General features: G+C 48.5%; 1 protein-coding gene across 5 annotated transcripts in view; it reads left to right on the forward strand.

The window, feature by feature from the left end:
* The window catches only part of SFSWAP (splicing factor SWAP), an 81,512-nt gene that overhangs the window by 57,601 nt on the left and 4,767 nt on the right, over positions 1–19,144 (forward strand). For all 5 annotated transcript variants that reach the window (XM_059040018.2, XM_059040016.2, XM_067016051.1 and 2 more), the window contains 2 exons: positions 6,118–6,383; positions 12,249–12,374. In XM_059040018.2, the coding sequence (XP_058896001.1) occupies positions 6,118–6,383; positions 12,249–12,374 (392 nt within the window). The remainder of the gene's footprint in view (positions 1–6,117; positions 6,384–12,248; positions 12,375–19,144) is intronic.

A 19,144-nucleotide genomic window follows, 5' to 3' on the forward strand; every position in this document is an offset into this window, starting at 1 on the left:
GTTTTGTTTTCGTTTTGTTTGTCTCCGTGGTGTGTGACTGTAAGTGTCTTCACGCCCTGCCGTCACTGGCTGTCACCCACCTTAACTCTGTGAGTCTGATAGAAGGGAAAAGATGGTATCTGTTTGGCTTAACCTACATATTTTAATTATAGGTGTTAACTGAGTAACTTTTCACAGGTTTTGTGGCCTTTTTATTCCCATGCTGTGAAGCCCTTGCATAGCCTGTACTGTTCTCCTGGCTGGCTGGCTGTTTCCTCCTGTTTTGTGTTAGCTCTGCATCACCAGAGTTACCAACAGTTTCCTTTGTACCTTTTAATCTGCCCCACTGGGAATTTATTTCATTCTGGGGAGCATGCAGCCAGACACAACACGGCCCAGTAAATCACACATCTTTTTGCCCTAGTTCAAGGGCCCCTTTATTATACACTCAGCCCCAGCTGTACGTGCTCTGTTAGCGCGTGCTTGTCTGTTTGGTTCCGTCGACCTCTTAGCAGAGGTGATTTTTACAGACTCAGGTATAACTCGTAATGATGCCTTGCAGTGTGTTTATTGATGTGGACAGATACTAGCATGTTAAACTTTTAAGCAGTATATAAAATATTTAAAACACTATTCATAAGTAGTACTTAGAAATCTGTGTATATAGCATCCCATTTTTGTGTGTGGGGGGGCGGGGCGGGGTCTTGGGGAACCACGGTCACTTGGAGAGGTGACAGGGGCGAGGGCACTCTGCAGCCAAAGACCCACAAGCTGCGGAGGCGGGTGGAGCCTGCGCAGGCAGCAGTGATGGGGCAGCGCCCCTGACAGAATGAAGGGTCTGTGGGGGAGGGGCAGGAGGAGGAAGGGCCGTGCCGTGGGGGCAGGTCCGGGAGAGGCTGGGCCGCTGCAGTGCGCTTCCACAGAAGAATACGGGTACGGCGGCAGCGGCACCCTGAGTGGGCACGGCAGATGAGAGGGCAGGAGAGGGCGCCAGCGGAGTGGAAAAGACGGAGTCATCTGGAAAAGAGGCCTCAGCACTCCGATCTGGGCGATTGCCCTGCCTGGGAGGTCGAGTCGGCAGACTCCGGCTTGACGTGCACGGGGAGACATTTGCAAATGCAAATGCATTTGCATTGGGGGCGCCTGTCTTCTGCTTCAGTTGGAGATCTTCATCCAGAATTCACGCACTGAGAGGGCAGGAAGGGCCCTTGTCCACATCAACGGTATTTTTGCAAGTAGGGGATAGGGTGCCGGGCTGCAGAGAGAATGGGTGGCCCGAGTGATGTTTTCCTGAAATAGTTCTGTGGCTCCTGTCGTTAATATCCACCGACCACTCCCTCTGTGTCGTTGAGTCCGTGCCCCCTGCGCCCGCTGTGCACCCAGGAACGCCTGGGGTGTAGTTGGAGAGGCCGGAACACGCGCCCGTCCTGACGTGTCCCGGTGCTGGCCGCTCCCCGAGACTGGCCGTGACGGAAACGCAGCCTCTGCGCAGCCCCGTAGGCCCAGGCAGGCCAGGCCCTTCGGCTTGTGCTTGGGTGGAGCTCCTGCACGCAGCCGTCCCGTCCGGCCGCGCGGGCCGCCCGGAGGTCTCCTCGGCCTCAGCCGGCGTGAGGGCGAGGGGCGAGGGGCGTGACCCGCGCCTGCTTCCCCGGTGCCGGCCCAGAGCCCCGCCCTGCGTGGCGGGACGCGCCGTGCGGTTGCTGGGTTTCAGAAGCGGAGCCGTGTTGGGGAGAGCGCACATCCCAGGCCCCCGAGACGTGCTGGCACAGACAGCCTGCCCCTGGGGTCACCGTTGTTGGGGGGCCGCCCCCTGTGGGATTCGTTATGCTTTTTTTTTTTTTTTAATTCTCGAGTCTAACTGCCGGGTTTTTTAAAATAGCCTCTTAGTACTTTTAGGCTGAAAAAAACCAGTGAGGTCGTCTCAGTGCATCATCTTAATTCAGCCCAGCCAAGGCCCCGCCCCCCTCAGTTGCTGAATTTAACCTTTTTTTTTTTTTAATTTTTATTTATTTATTTGGGGCTGTGTTGGGTCTTCATGTCTGTCTGGGGGCCTTTCTCTAGTTGCGCTGATGGGGGGCCACTCTTCATCATGGTGTGATTTTAACTTTAATGGTGAAGGGTAATCAGTCATTTTATCGGAATAAATAGACCCCATGACTTAATTACAAGTTATGTTTTGAATATATTGATTCACTTATTCCCTCGCCTCAAAATGAAGTACTAAACGGTAACCACTGTGGTGAAATAAGTATTCCTGATGACGGGCGTTACTTAGGATAAAGGTGAAAGAAGCAGTGGTAAAGTTCAGAGGTGCGGATTATCGGGCGGGCAGTACCGTATAAATAGGAATTCCTCTACCGAGCCGCTGCTCAGCCCCGCCTGTTGCCCTGGGCGGGCCGCCTGCAGTGCCTCGCCCGCCCGTTCTTGCCCTTTGCAGGCGTCCGTCATGGGGCGGCCGCGTTTCCCCATCTCTCCGCCGCTCAGCGCAGCGGTACTCGTCACTAACTAGTGCCGTGGTTCCGCCCTTACGTGCAGGAAGGGAGAACCCTGAGGGAGAGAGACAGCCGTTCTGTGTTTCTCCGCACTCCACAAACCGCTTAGATAAAGGATGGCAAGCAGGCCTCAGCTCTCCTAAAACAGACTCTCTCCGCTTCCCCGGGGAGAACCTCCACGGCGGCCCTGACCGCTACCTCCCCGTCGCCGGAGGCCTCGCGCACGCCGGCGGCTCTTAGCCCTCATTCCGTCTCCTTGTTCGTGCAATGAATGTTCCTAATGTAGAGCCCACAGCTGCTGGGATTTTGTAGATGCACGAAAGGCTGGTTCTTGCAGCCGAGCTGCGGCAGGGTTCTCTACTGGGCAGCACGGCTGGCGGCACAGCCAGCATTTCCCTTCCGCCTGCCTTTCAAGTTAGAAAGCTCACTACATTTTATTTATTCTAGTCTTAACGTATCATTTTGCATATATGTTTACGGAGTGCCAGAGTGGGAGTTAGGTGTTCTTAGAAGTAAAGGTTCATTTCTACATGTTAGAGTTGTTTAACAACAACCAATTATTTTAAAATGTAACCCGAAAATATTATTGCACTAAAAGAATTTGAAGTGAGAAAGACCTTTTTGATAGGAAGAACTGTCTCACGAGGAAATGAGTTCCCTGGAGACAGTTTAGACAGAGCCTCAGAAACGAACTGGGCGGCGCTGACATGGCGGAGACAAGCGAAGCCCAGCCAGGAACGGCAGGCGGCCCGTGCGCCCCCCTCCTGCGGTGGCCCCGGCTACAAAGGGTACTTCGGCAGGTGCAAATTTGCTTTGGGAACAGGGCATACTGTTCTTGAGCGATTCTCAGCCCTGCTGCCTCTCAGCTCACAAGGAAGGGAAGGTGTGAGAGGTGGTGTTGTGCGTGTGAACGGTAGGCAGGCAGAGTGCTGCCCTCGGGTCGCAGCCCTGACCCCTAGCCCAGGCTGGCATCCTCGTCCGGCGCGGGAGAACCCGCCCCTGATGCTCTCAGAGCCGGGGCAAGAAGCGCAGCTTTAGATGAACCATTTGCCCAGAGTGTTTTCCCTCATCCAGCTGGCCTTGTCCAAATAGACCTGCGGAGAAGAGAGGGGAGACCGGTCCTGCTGGAGCCCAGCGCCCGCCAGCAGCCAGCACCCACGCGGCCCGCGAGACGGGGCCAGGCCGCAGCCCCTGCCCGGGATTGTTTTCTGTAAACCTTAACAGCTGAATCCTCCGAGGCACAAAATGATACATTGCAGATTTCTCGGTGTATCTCTGCGTGTGGTATTTACTGGCTCTAGTTAAAATTCATGTAAAATGAATTGAGGAAATGACCTTTCTCAGGACAAGGGGAAGGGCTGCAGGTGGGTGGCCACAGCTGCAAATATAAAATACTGATGGTGGTTTTTTGGAGTTCTGGGCTTGTTGGGGTTTTTCTTTTTTTGGTAAATTCATTTTTTCATCTTAAAACGTGATGTGGACAAATGTTAACGTCTATGAAAACAGGATCACCGCATCATTTTTTAAAGTTGAGCACTAAGTCACTGCTTGGATGGGCCATAGTGAAGCAGGAGGGCCCTTTGACGGCCACTCAGCGGTTTACAATTCTTGATCATCACAAAGCGCGCTGCGGTCCTTAGCGTGCGTCTCCAACACGTAGGTGACTGTGTCTTTAGAATAAAGTCCTAGAAATGGGAGTGCTCTGGATGCCACGGCGCTGAGGGTGGTGGCTCCTTGATGTGTGTGCTGGTGTCCCACTGTGGGAGTTTAACAGGCAGGGTCCTAAAGGTCTGTGCACTCTTCTGTGTGTCTGTCATGCTTGGGTAAAGAGGTTTTTAAGGATGACTGATAACTTACTAAGTGCGGTGCCGCGGTGCGGTGCATTCACGTGTGTGGAGCACGGCTGACTTGCACTGATGGGATTATCTTGTTTGTGATTCCCATCAGTGGCTTTATTTTTGTTTGTTTGTTCTGTGTTTTCTTGCGGTACGAGGGGCCTCTCACTGCCGTGGCCTCTCCCGCTGCGGAGCACAGGCTCCGGACGCGCAGGCTCAGCGGCCACGGCTCACGGGCCCAGCCGCTCCATGGCACGTGGGATCCTCCCGGACCAGGGCACGAACCCGCGTCCCCTGCATCGGCAGGCGGACTCCCAACCACTGCGCCACCAGGGAAGCCCAGTGATTCACAATTTTTGAAGGTTATACTCCATTTATAGTTATTGTAAAAATATCGGCCATATTCCCCGTCCCCTGCATCGGCAGGCGGACTCTCAACCACTGCGCCACCAGGGAAGCCCCAGTGGCTTTATTTTTTTCTTTGTTTTACTGAGATATAATTGTGTCAACGGAAAAAAAGTGCACAACATGAGAGTTGTGAGTTAAGTTTTGTTTGGGGCAACATGAGGACGGTAGCCCAGGAGACAGCCTCTCAGGAGCTCTGAGGAGCTGCTCCGCAGAGGTTGGGGGCCGGGGGTCAGTAGATGTGTGGCTTTGGTGAGGGGGTGCGTGCGGTGGATCACGCATCTTGGCAGAAGGCGGCTGCTCGTTACAAGGAGCAGATGTGTCTCCGTTCATGATGTCAGTGCTTTTCTAGGCACAAGGAGATGCAAGGAATTAGGCCCATAAAATCTTCTCCTGAAAATGTCTGACTATCTGAAGGCCTGCTCTGCCAGTTTTTCCCAGAGCACCGAGGGCCTCCTTCCTGATCTCCACCCTGAACTCCTTTCAGGGGGTGTCGAAGGTCAGCGACGGCAGTGGCCCGTGACTTCATCCTTTAGAGCAGATGGCGAGTGACAGTTTTCTGGTTAGCAGTTGACACACAGCATTGTGTTCAGGGTACACAGCATGATCTCACTTACGCATAAAACAAAATAACTACCACAGTGAGTTAGTAGGAGTTAGGAGTTAACATCCATCACCTCCTATAGGTACAAAGAAAGAAGGAAAGAAATGTATTTTCCTTGTGACAAAGAGTTTTTTTAAAAATCAAAGAGGAGGGCTTCCCTGGTGGCGCAGTGGTTGAGAATCCGCCTGCCGATGCAGGAGACACGGGTTCGTGCCCTGGTCCGGGAAGATCCCACATGCCGCGGAGCAACTAAGCCCGTGAGCCATGGCCGCTAGGCCTGTGCGTCCGGAGCCTGTGCTCCACAACGGGAGAGGCCACAACAGTGAGAGGCCCGCATACCGAAAAAAAAAAAAAAAAAAAAAAAAATCAAAGAGGAACCTCTTTTGGTTCAGGCAGAGCAGAGATTCATAAAAACGCGATACTAAGGAATCTCCTTTCCGGTGGAAAGTCACAATTATCCACGAAAGAGCGAGCGGAGCTCTTTTCCTAACACAGTGCCCCTCGCGCCGCGTTCCTTTCGTCAAATCCAGCTGCCACGGCCCAGCAGGCTTGGGAGGGGACCCTGCACGGGAAGGCTCGTCCGGGAGAGGCGGGCATTCAGCTCTTGACTTTGAAGGAGCCGTCATTCTCCCTAAGATGCCAGGGCAGTATTTTTAGCGCCACAGAGGGAAGCGTGGTCCGCTCTAAGAGGTGCTGGTTTGTTATTGGTGAGAGGGCCCCTAAGTCGGAAGCTTATAAATATACACATTTTTAAATGTCGCATTTTCCCTGTTAACATCCAGACGTTTGCTTCTGTTCCCAGGAAGCCAGTACTGTGTCCTGCCCTCTACTGGCCGGAGGCAGACCTCTGCCCACTTTAGACATTAAGCCTCCGGAAGGGCGCTCAAGCAAAAGCAAAGACCCGCCGAGAGAAGAAGAGAGAGAGAGGAAAAAGAAAAAGCACAAAAAACGGTCGCGAACAAGATCACGCTCTCCCAAGTACCATCCGTCATCCAAGCCCAGGTCTAGATCCCACTCGAAAGCAAAGCATTGTCTCCCCAGTGCCTATCGGACAGCACGGCGCTCGAGGTGGGTGTGCGTCTGGTGTGGGTGCAGACCCCGCGCCTGCTCACCAGCAGGGCTGGGCGGAGCCCCCCTCGCCTAGCTCCCCGTAAGCACGGACCCACACACCTGTGTGTGCTGATGAGCGATGCGCCCCGCCAACCCAAATAAGATCTTTTCAAAATATTTTTTTAACGTGACTTTCTAAGGTTCATCAGCTACTGCCAGGTTTTTTAAAAATAGAGGTATTGGGCTTCCCTGGTGGCGCAGCGGTGGAGAGTCCGCCTGCCGATGGATGCCGGGGACGTGGGTTCGTGCCCCGGTCTGGGAGGATCCCACGTGCCGCGGAGCGGCTGGGCCCGTGAGCCGTGGCCGCTGAGCCTGCACGTCCAGAGCCCGTGCTCCGCAACGGGAGAGGCCACGACAGTGAGAGGCCCACGTACCGCAAAAAAAAAAAAAAAAAAAAATTAAAAATAGAGGTATTTACATTTTAGCAGGTCTTAGAAGCAAGCCTAGCATATCGGCTGAAATGTGTGGAAGATCCGCAGGGTTGGGGGTCTTTTGCTTGGTGTGAACGAACAGGGTTTACCAGGCGAACCCCTTGTGAATGTGCAGGTGGCGAAGCAGGAGGAATTTGTACTTTGGCTGCTGTGGTCAGCTTCCCTGGCACATCACCTACAAGTGCACCTAAAGGAGGGAGCACAGTGGCACACATCTGTTTTCTCGATTAATTTGCTTCTCCAAACCTCTCACCCACAGTCACTGTTCAACCAAAAACCACCTTTACAAGGAGCCAGCTTTTGAGGAAGCAGCTTAACATTTCAGGCAACAGAAGTAACAAACATGAAAACCTGTAAAGATCACAGAATTTCCTGCTTAGTAAAGCAGGTATTTTTCTTTTTTTTAAACCACCTGGCTTGCAGGAGGTTCAGGAAAGCCAAATTTTTAATTTTAAAACTTACCTCATGCCTTCTGATTTATTACTGAGCGTTGATTGGACTTCCCTCAGTTTCTCTTTAGCACTTGTACTGATCTAGTTCTTCTTCTACAGCTGGTGTTAGTGCTTTCCTTTCTGTGGGAAGAATGCAGGTGCCCTATACTTTTTATTTTTTATGTTTAAAAAAAGTGTACTTGAATACACATCTGCCTGTCTTGCATATATCCTAGAACAACATGCTTTCCCTAGAACAACATGCTTTCCCTATTTTTACCCAGACCAGACCTTAAAGGCTTGACAAGTGTTTACATTTGTCTAGAATAATTTGATCTTTGGCTCTCTGCATTTCTTTTTAATAAATTTATTTATTTATTTATTTATTTATTTATTTTTGGCTGCGTTGGTCTTTGTTGCTGCACGCGGGCTTTCTCTAGTTTTGGTGAGCAGGGGCTACTCTTCGTTGAGGTGTGAGGGCTTCTCATTGCGGTGGCTTTTCTTGCTGTGGAGCACAGGCTCTAGGCGCACGGGCTTCAGCAGTTGTGGCACTCAGGCTTCAGTAGTTGTGGCTCATGGGCTCTAGAGCACAGGCTCAGTAGTTGTAGCACATGGGCTTAGTTACTCTGCGGCATGTGGGATCTTCCCGGACCGGGTCTCAAACCCGTGTCCCCTGCATTGGCAGGCAGATTCTTAACCACTGCACCACCAGGGAAGTCCTGCTCTCTGCGTTTTTGCTAGTTCTTTAGAAGTTGCATCACTCCTCCCTCTCTCTCCTTTCTCTCTCTCTCTGTCTCTCTCTCACATACACACACACACACACACACACACACACACACACACACACAGAGCTTGTTATTGTTTAATTAAATGAACAACTTTGCTGACATATTTTCAATTTTTGAAAGTCCCCAGAAACTTGTATGTATATATCAAAACTTTTTAAAGTTTCTTATTTGAAAAAATTTCTTATAACATTATATAGTGGAAATAAATAAATAGGCCTGTACAAGTCCTCTGAGTAATAACATACCCAGTACAATGTACAATTCTTCCTAGTTATCCTTTATTCCAGTGCTCAAAGAGAAGAGTACAGTTCATTTGTAAACCCCCGTCTGGGGGATTGCTAACTCTCAGGGTTCCTTAGATTGTTTCCTAGGGTAAGAAATGAGTTGACAGTAGAGGCCTGTGTCTAGTGCTGAAGTGAGCCTGTCTGGTCAGATGTGATGGCCACAGACCTTTTCCCCAGGTTGGTGTGTTCAGAACTGGAAGTGTTTGTGAAACACTTGGAATTTTAACTTTCTAGGATTTATGTGATATTTATTGACTATATATAATAGAGTAAGTCATTTGGTATGTTATTTTAATACATTTTAAATATTTTTTATTTTAGAATAGATTTACATATTTTATATACAAGTATATTTTATATTGTTTTCATATATTCAGTGCTGACAACTGCAAGAAGCAAAATCCTAATCCTTAGTTTGTAATTTTCAGTTAAAAGAAAAAGTTAAGTTCAAAAAATTTTTAGTGTGAGTTCTGTGATGGAAAACCACCAGTTTTACCTTAATTTGACCTGTAGTTAAAATGTTTTATGTGTAAAAAGAGCTGAGTATTTTCATAACTCCCAAACTTTTTTTTAATCTCAGTAGTATCTGTGTGATCCTTTGTTAATTTGAGCTAAATCAGCTGACTTAAGTTCACTAAATAAGTCAGATCTTTGATGTTTGATTTTGCAGTTTAGATAAAAGATCAAGGCGGAGTGCAACTTTATTATAAAATTTTTAAAAAATAATATTATAAAACGAAACCTTCAAAGTATTTGTCCAGGAGTATTTGCCTGGAAAGCTTATATGTGACAGTGACGCTCCTTGAAATCAGACCACCTCTGAGCCCAGGGCCCAGAGCCGGTCTCCGATCGGAGGTGTGGGAGGAGAGACCAACTGTCTTGTGGTGGGTCTCTGGGCCCTGGGGACATAAGTCAGATAAGTCACCTCCACCAGGTAGAATCCTGCCTCAGCTCCTATTTCTGAGAAGAGTGAGTTTTATTTGATAATACTGCATTTTTTCTTAAGCTGGGTACAGACCTGCTTTCTTAATCCAGGCTCACACTAATAATTTCTAGGGATCCAACTGGATTTATAAAATAAACAGTTATAAAATGAGAGAGGTTGGTATTCTTGGTGATATGAATTGTTTGAAGTATTTTTAAAAAGAAATTTAAATTTTAACCAAAATATTGAAGTTGCTAATGATACGGTCATAATTTTCTCTTTTAACTATCTGTCTTTTCAGATAGACTAACCCATGACAGACATAATGTCTGCATAGGATATATGAGACTTGTTTCTTGGGCCTGACACAACTTAATCAATTGTTTTAAAAAGACTACCGCCAGCTCCGAGTAAAACGACTTTTGTTAATATTTCTTTCTACTTGTAGGATATTACAGTTGAAATATATTTTCTCTTGTATATTAAATTACTGAAATCCTATATAAAACGTAGAAAGTTACGATTAAAAAGCTTTTATGTCATAAGTAGTTTTTTTTTTTTTTTTTTGTGGTACGCGGGCCTCTCACTGTTGTGGCCTCTCCCGTTGCGGAGCACAGGCTCCGGATGCACAGGCTCAGCGGCCACGGCTCACGGGCCCAGCTGCTCCGCAGTATGTGGGATCTTCCCGGACCGGGGCACGAACCTGCGTCCCCTGCATCGGCAGGCGGATTCTCAACCACTGCGCCACCAGGGAAGCCCCATAAGTAGTTTTTATGTTAATATGGTTGAAGTCCCATTTGTCAAAAATGTCTAAACTGTAGGTGCCTCTGGCTCTCCAGAGGTGAGTTCGTCATAGAAAACGCTTCAGTTTTGGAAACCCGTCTTTTGCTTCTCAGAAAGCATAGCGATTACCGAAAGACAGTATTTGGTGTCTTTTAAATCAGCATTGATTGAAGTATAAGACTTCTTTCTCTGTTGTTTTCTACGTTTATATCACATCAGGTTTTATACCTTAGTGGGATCAAGACGTACCCATGCGATTCACTGCCTACAATTAAAGTCCACTGTAACAGTGTAGGGGTTTTAAAACAAAGCTCAGTGAGACTTAAAGCTTGAAATTCGGCTTATTTGTAAAGCTTGGGATGAGATCGCCTGCGGCGTCATGTCCTTGGTTAGTTGGTTGGGGGGTGGTTTCGCTCCTGAGCTTGTCGTCTGGAGTAGCTCATGGCCCTTCGTTCTGAGACGGGCTTTTCCAGGTAACTTGGAATCTGCTGGTAACAGGCCCTTCACTTCAGAGAAAGCTCGCACCAGTGGCCACCGCACAGTGCTAGTGTATGTCCAAGTTAGGGACTTGCAGACGTTAAAAACTAATTTATTTTCCTGATTATTGAGTTCATGGTAGAAGGTCTGTGTTTAAGCGTTGCGTAGGTGCCTATGGCTTTGATTGAGCAGAGCTTTTTTCGGGGCTCTGGCACCGCACAGCCCAGCACGTGTCATTCTGAATGTGAAGTATGTGCCTCGGTGCCACGGGCCCACGGCCTCCCAGGGATGCTGAGCTCAGAGCCTTGTCAGGGCGGCTCGGCAGTGGCGGCCGCACGTCAAGGCAGTTACCGGGCAGCCTCGACCGCGAGCAGATTTGCCTCCTGGAGCTCTTTTGAGCGAAAGCCTGGTACAATGTCAAGGCGTCTGACTGACCTCACCTTTGTAATGTGTTACTTAAATCTTAGGAAGGCTCTGGAAACAAAAATCACAAGCATTGTATAAGCTGGAAAGGAGTTGTGTCAGAGGAGCCCCAGAGCCGAGGCGCGTCTCTCCTGGAGCAGGGCTTCCCGTGGCCGCGGCGTTTCTCAGGAGTGACTCACGGCTCCCCTGTGACACGCAGGGTGGGGTGTGGTTACGAGCTGGTCTTTGCAACAGCGGTGTGCGTCGTCGGGGGTTTTACCGTGACTAAAATGATTCCGTGCAGAACTTCTTAGATGACAAAATCAAAGCATCTCTTCTGTGTATCGTTTTTGAGTGGGTTGTCATAGAAACAGAATGGAAAGACATCCCCCCCCCCGCCCCGACTTCTGCTTATTTCAGGTCTCCCCAAAACAGTAATTTCACTGAATGGACAAAAAACTAAAATAAGAGTCCTCAACCCATTGTTAAAGGCCCTCCGTTAGGACCTTGACCCCTGGGTGAGGGTCTCGAGTTGGGGTTCTGCGTGCTGGTGTGTGGGGGCCACGGTTGCCCCGTGTGGGTCACGGCGCTGCATGAATAGAACAGTCCTTTCCCAGGCACGGGAAAGGGAAGAAAAAATATTAGACAGCTCATAGCAAATGATTCCGCCACCGTCTTCATGGGAACGGCATGGTCTGAACCGGACTGAAGGCTCAGGCTTCCTGCCCGTGGGCCCGCGGCCTGTTCTTCATGCTGAGAGGCCGTGAGATGAGTGCAAACGAGAGAGATTCCCGGGGGGTCCTCGAACTTCATCACGTGTCACTTTCTTCCTCCTGCCAGTATTCAGAACAAGTAGAAACAACTCACTTGAACCTTGCTGCCTTTCCTTACCTAATTTTGACAGAAATACCAGTGAGCTGAACATGTTTTAGGGAGACCCGGTGGGCAAAGGCCGGAGGAAGGAAGCGCAGCGGTAGAGGCCTGCGCCCGCCGGGACCTGCAGGGAAGCCCCAGTGGGTGGGAGCCGCGCCTGCTGACCGGCCGGACCAGCAGCTCGTGGCTCCAGCCTCAGCACGGGCTGTGCCCCGCTGAGGAGCTTCGCATTGGTTGCTCAGCGTTCTGCCTGAGCCCGGATCCAGTTCCGGGTCAGCGGAGGAGGGAGGCTGGGGGCGGGCCTCGCAAGGACAGGCCGGGACCCGCCACGCCCCGCGGGCTCAGGCCAGGGCTGGCTTCCGTCTCGGCGGTGGAGGTGCTGCCCTGCCCACCCCACACGGAGCTGCAGCGCCTGCTTTCCTCTGCCAGGTCCCGGTCCCGGTCCCCCCGGAGACGAGCGCACTCCCCCGAGAGACGGCGGGAGGACAGGAGTGTCCCGAGCGCCTACCGAATGAGCAACAGCCCTGGCGTCAGCAGGAAGCGGACCCGGTCCAGGTAGGTGGCGGAGCTGTCGCAGACACGGGACCTGCGCCGGAGGGTGGGGCTCCCACGTCTCCGGAACCGGCGAGCAGCCGCTTGGGCCGACCCCGAGTCACCCTGGCAGCGTTTTCACCGCTCTGGAACTCAGAAGCAGAGGGCGCTTGCCTGTGCTGGAACCCGTCTGTCTTTGCAGCTGGTTGGCCCTGCTGGGAGCTCTTGGGGTCACGTTTCCCCCAAGTCTAGCTGCCCCTCGACCCCCAGCCATGGCTCCTTACCGGTAACTTTACGTTGAGAAGGGAAAGGAGTGGGGGAACGAGTGACAGGGAGAATCCGAAGTTCAGGTCTCAGGCGGACCCCCTCCTGCTGCCCAGGTGGCCACACCTCGGCGGCAGCTCCCAAGAGAGGGCCTCAGGGTCCTCGTGGGGTCTGAGAGCAGGGAGGGGGCCCATCCTCTGGCCCCTTGGCCGCTAGGAGAGACCTGTCCAGTTGAGGAGGGTGAGGGAGGCTGGTTTCCGTGTCGCCGTCACCCCCAGTCTGGGCCTTGGACGCTCAGCGACCCAGGGCCCCTGCCCCCGCTCCCGAGAAGAGAGCTCCGGGGCTTACCTCTGCCACCAGAGGCCCTGGCACCACCACTGACTTGAGGAGACACAGGACCCAAGCCAGGAGCATGGCCGGTGGACCAGTGGGCATTTCCCTCTCGGCTGAGGGGTGCTGTCTGGGGATCGTCCCGTCCAGCGTGGGTGATGCCACCTGAATGCCTCGTGTCACTCGGCTTCTGTATTTCCATTCTCGCTGAAAATGAGGGCTTCCCATGTTTTGTGTCCCTGCACTGGAGTTAAGGCAGGCCCCGGCTCTGGTAGGTAGACAAGGAGCATTGCTGTCACGGTGGCCAAGGCACCCAGAAAAGGGCAAGACGCCATTGTTGCCCGTCGCAGTCTCAGACTTAATAATGATGCCATGCTGCTGAGTGTCAGGACACCCGGGGGTTCCAGAACCTTCCAGAGTTTTCCAGAGGACAAATCTGCATTTCAGGTGTCCACCATCCTTGGACAAATGAACCCAGCCATCACCCAAACCTGCCTCAGAGACGCCCCTCCATCAGCAAACATCCTCAACAGGAGCAGTTCTTTTTTTTAAACATCTTTATTGGAGTAGAGTTGCTTTACAGTGTTGTGTTAGTTTCTGCTGTACAGCAAAGTGAATCAGCTATGTGTATACATGCAGGAGCAGTTCTGAAAGGCATTTCTAACTGAAAAATGTTCCTGCAGTCTGGCTAGTTATGCAATAGTTCCATTAAATGATCAAATGTCATCTCTTTTTCTTAAAACAGAAAAATCAGGAAAGGAGCTGTAAAACTGATATATTTCAGCAAAGGCTTCATGTACAGACTCACTCTGTCTGTTTATAAATTTCATTTTGTGCCTTGGAACTCCCACACTGAGCATACGTGACTGTTGCAGGATAAAATGATGAAAATTGAAGTCCGTTTTAAACTTTATTCCTTATGCAAGTAATTGACATTTGAAATTTATTGTCACCCTTGGTATATGTAAAGGGCATGGTCTAAAATTAATTCCTTGTAGCCAAAGATCTCTCCTAACAGAAGAGTTCTTGCTTTGCCCTCAAATTAACCTTTGCATCACAAGAGCGATCACTAGAGAAGGTGGTGATTATGTTAGGATTCATCAGAGCTTGTGTTATCATCAGAACTTTAATAAGTCAGACCGAAGAAGTTAAGATTCAACTTACTGCAGGGCCTGGCTACCCTGCCCTGATACGTGGGATCAAGCCTGTGACCTGACTTCGGGGCCATGAACAGTGGTGGACTCAGGAGGAACCCAGTAGAGGTGAACACGTGCACAGTTACTGGTCGACTTCCTGGGCTTGATTGTAAACCCAGAGTTTCTGTAGGCCAAGAATATGTTCTGTTAGCAGGCGAGTTGTGTTAACCCAGCAGTCAGGCTGTGCCCTCCGTCCTTCTACTCAGAGCAGCTCAGGGGTCTCTGCTTCAGTGTGGCAGCAGGTGACTAGCTCGTCCACCAAGTCAGGGTCACTTTAATCCTGTCAGGTCACCCCAACTGAGGGGAAAGTGCCTCATTTTTTACTGCGTTGGTTCTTCGTTGCTGCGCGCGGGCTTTCTCCAGTTGCGGCGAGCGGGGGCTGCTCTTCTTTGCAGTGCATGGGCTTCTCACTGCGGTAGCTTCTCTTGTTGCAGAGCACAGGCTCTAGAGTGCAGGCTCAGTAGCTGTGGCTCGCAGGCTCTAGAGCGCAGGCTCAGTAGTTGGGGCACATGGGCTTAGTTGCTCCACAGCATGTGGGCTCTTCCTGGACCAGGGCTCAAACCCATGTCCTCTGCATTGGCAGGTGGATTCTTAACCACTGCGCCACCAGGGAGGTCCCTGACTTCTATCTTTGAAAAAAATTTAACTTACTAGAAAGTTTTTTACTACTTTAAACACCCATCTGCATGTAACTTGTAGCTTGATTCAAGTGTTAACGTTTTGCCACATTTGCTTTCCTTTCTCTCTCCTCCTTTTCCTCCCTCCCTCATGCCCTCCTGTGAGTGTATATTTCACGACTTTGACAAGCCCAGGTCACTTGTATCATTGAAGGTCCCAGACTCTGGATTTGTCTTACTGTGTCCTTTTGGCTGTGTTCATGTTAAGTATTTTTAGCAAGAATACTCTATAGCGATGTTGTGTAACTTCCCGTTGCGTCACACCAGGAGGCACACAGTGTCCCTTTGTCCCATTGCCAGTGACACTGAGTTTGATCACTTGGTTAAGGTTGTGTCTGCTGTGTAATCATACCTTTTCCTCTTTGAACTAACAAGTCATCTGTGGGGTGGCACTGGAACAAGGTGAGTGTCCTGTGGCCAGCAGCTTTTTCCTCATTTCTTCTCTAAACACCCCCCTTTGTTTTAGTATCACTGTGGACTTCGGGTTTGGGGATTTGGTTTTTTTCATTATGCAACAGTCTGTTGCCATTATATTCTATTTGATGGTAACATTGTCTCACATTTGGCCCCATGTTCTTTGAGTATTTTGTCACTTTTGGCCCAAGATATTCCAGGCTTAGCTGGTGCTTTCCCTGCCCCAGACCTGGGGTCAGCTGTTTCTCCTAGCAATCCTGGTTCCTTTTAGTGTTTGGAGATACAGATCTGGGCAGAGTGAATATTTTTAAAAGTAAAATTCATGAAAATGTTTAGCCAGATGTTTAGTACACTCCAACAGGAAGTCTCAGTTACTTTATGACAGTAGATAGTATGTGATTGGTTAGGGTGGGGGGCAGGATTTAACATTGAATCCCTACAGCTCGGCACTCACCGAGCACATCAGCGAATGCTTGTTGAGTGAGTGAGTGGGAATATGCTGCTGTTCTGTGGTTCTTGTATCATACATGACAATTGAAAGATGCATATCATAATTCTCTAGGGCAACCACTAAAAAAAAAAAAGGTTAAAAGTCCAATAGAGACTGTTAAAGAGAACCATAAAAATGCTTTATTAATGCAAAAGAAAGCAGAAAAGTGGGGAAGAGGAGGAAAAAGAAAAAATGGACAGCTAGAAAACAAGAAGATTGTTAACATCATCCATACAAATAATTACATTAAATGTAAGCAGACTAAAAACTCTAGTTAAAAGGCAGAGATTTTAGACTGCATTAAAAAGTGAAACTTAATACTAAGCTGCTTATAAGAGATACTTTAAATATACAAATAGGTTAAGATCTAAAAGATAGAAAAAAGATACACCGTACAATGCTAATAAGAAGAACGGTGGTGTGGCCGGATTAACAGGAGACCATGCAGACTTGAAAGAGTGGTGCCAGAGATAAAGAAGGCAGTTTCATAATGATGAAGGGGCCAGCTCTTCATGAGGACATAATGTTTTAAATGTGTGCATCGAATAATAGAGCTTTAAAATACTTGAAACAAAACTGACAGAACTAAAGGGAAAGGTAGGCAGTAGAACACTACAGATGCAGCAAATATTAACAGCACCGTTAACTAGCTAAACTCTACCACCTGCAGTGAAGCGTGCACACTCTCGTGACATGCGCATAGATCAGTCACCAGGCGAAATCGTTCCCTGTAACACTGAATTAGTCCCAGCACATTCCAAAAGACTCAGATGATACAGAGTATGTTTTCTTACCACATAAAAGTCTGTAGAAAGGTATCTGGAAAGTCCCCAAATACTTGGAAGTTAACACATTTTAAATTACCCAGAGGTCAAAGAAGAAATCACAAGAGAAAGTAGAAAATATGTTGAAATGAATGATAATGAAAATGTAACATACTCCTTCTGCAGCTATACTCAGAAGGAAGTTAGTAGCTTTAAGTGTTTATGTTAGAAAAAAAAAAGAAAGGTCTAAAAACTAATCTTCTGTCTTAAGCTAGAAAAAGAAGAACAAATTAATCTCAAAGTAAATAGAGGCAAGGAAATAATAAAAGTAAGATCAGAAATCAACAAAATAGAAAACAGACTCACAGAAGAAAACAGTAAAACCAAATGATGGTTCTTTGAAAATGATTTTTTAAAATGATAAATCTTTTTTTAGATTGATCAAGAATGAAAGACCCTATAGACATTAAAAGGATAATAAGGAAATAAATCTCATTCCAGTTAATTTAACAACATAGGTGAAATGGACAAATGCCTTGAAAGAAACAAACTACCAAATGGACAGCAGAAGAAATGGAAAATCTAAGTAGCTCCACATCTGCTAAAGAAACAGAATTTATAATTTAAAACCTTTCCACAAAACTCCAGGCCCAGATGACTTTTATAAGTAGAGTCTAACAAACATTCAAGAAAAAGGGGATTACCAATTTTATAGACACTTCAAAGGAACTAGAAGAGAGAACACGTCCCAGTTCACCTCATGAGGCCATCCTAAAGCAGGTGGACAGTGTGTGCACATCTGTGTGGTGTGTTTTGTTGGGGGGGGGGGTGGATGTGTGTGCATACGCGTGTGTTTATTCATAAACTGATACTCTCAGGAAAATGAGTGCAGAAATCCTTAACAAAGTATTAGCTGATTTGAGTCTAGCAATTAACTAAAAGGATAATACATCAGGACCAAATTGGGTTTGTCTCAGAAATGCAAGGTTCTTTAACATTCAAAAACCAGTCATTGTAATTCACAGTATTGACAGAATAAATGAAGAAAATCATATGACATCTCAATAGATGCAGAAAAGATATCTGACACAATTCATCACCCATTCATTAAAAAGAGAAAAGAGGCGGGGGGGAAACTTGGCAAAGCAGGAATAGAAGGAAATTTTCTCCATCTGGTAAAGGGCATCTTTTTTTTTTTTTTCTGGCCACACACTGTGGCTTGTGGGATCTTAGTTCACCAACCAGGGATTGAACCCGGGCCCTCAGCAGTGGAAGTGTGGAGTCCTAATCACTGGACCGCCAGGGAATTCCCAAAGGACATCTTTGCAAAACCTACAGCTAGCATCACACTTGCTGGTGCCTTCGCCCTGAGATCAGAGACAAGGCCAAGGTGTCTGCTCTGTAATAGAATTCATAGCCTCAACAGTAAGGCAAGAAAAAAGAAACAGAAGGCCTAAAGATTGCAAAGGAGAACGTAAAACTGTCTTCTTACATAGTCATGTAAAATCGTAAGGAACCTCTAAGTTTATTTCTGTATACTAGCCTAAAACAACCGGAAAATGAAGTTAAAAACAATACTAATTGGAACAGTATCCAAAAAACAGATTACTTACGGATAAATGTAAGGAAGTATGTATAAGATCTCTCTACACTGAAAATCACAAAACATTTCAGAGAAAATGTTCAGGAAACCTAAATAAATGGAGAGAAAGTCCATATTCATGGATTGGAAGGCTCAGTATCGTGCGGATGGCTCACCTCCACACAGTGAGCTGTGGCTCCAACGCAGTCCCCACCAGCACCCCCCTAGGCTTCTTGTGGCCACTGGCACACGGACTAGCGGTCAGAACAACCTTGACAACTAAGTTGGAGGGACCCTTACTACCAAGTCAAGACTTTACCGGAGCTGCAGCCACCCGACAGTGCGCGCGTCGCACCTTCAACAGGCGAAGGGCCAAAACAGTGCGGCGAGGGAGAGTCGTTTTCCAGCAAAACTCCGTTGAACAGCTGGACATCAGAGTGGAAGAAAAGTGACCTGTACCCCAAATACCAAGCTTAACCGAAAATGGATCACAGACCTCAACATGAAAACTGGAACCATTCTGTTTTTGAAGAAAACAAGGAGAATACATCTATGAGGTAGCAGAGATTCCTGAGGATGTAGAGAATCCCACCGTAAGAGAAAAAAATTATAAATTTGACTTCATTGAAATTAAAAACTTCATTCAAAAGGGACAGTTAAGAAAGTGCATGGGGCTTCCCTGGTGGCGCAGTGGTTGAGAATCCGCCTGCCGATGCAGGGGACAGGGGTTCGTGCCCTGGTCCGGGAAGATCCCACGTGCCGCGGAGCGGCTGGGCCCGTGAGCCATGGCCGCTGAGCCTGTGCGTCCGGAGCCTGTGCTCCGCAATGGGAGAGGCCACAACAGTGAGAGGCCCGCATACCGCAAAAAAAAAAAAAAAAAAGAAAGTGCATGGCAGGCCTCAGATGGGGAGAAATGTTTGCAGTGTGTATCTTTGACAAAGGCCTGTGTCAGTCCCAGAAAGGCGGCCCAATTAGCAAAGGGGCAGAGGGCTTAAATGACATTTCATAACAGAATGTATTCCAGGTCCACTTCTCCATCGGCCTGGAAGGCTGTGGTCACCGAGCTGTGAAGGAGAG

Source organism: Kogia breviceps, chromosome 15 (genome assembly GCF_026419965.1).
Source record: "Kogia breviceps isolate mKogBre1 chromosome 15, mKogBre1 haplotype 1, whole genome shotgun sequence".
Taxonomy (NCBI): Eukaryota; Metazoa; Chordata; class Mammalia; order Artiodactyla; family Physeteridae; genus Kogia; species Kogia breviceps.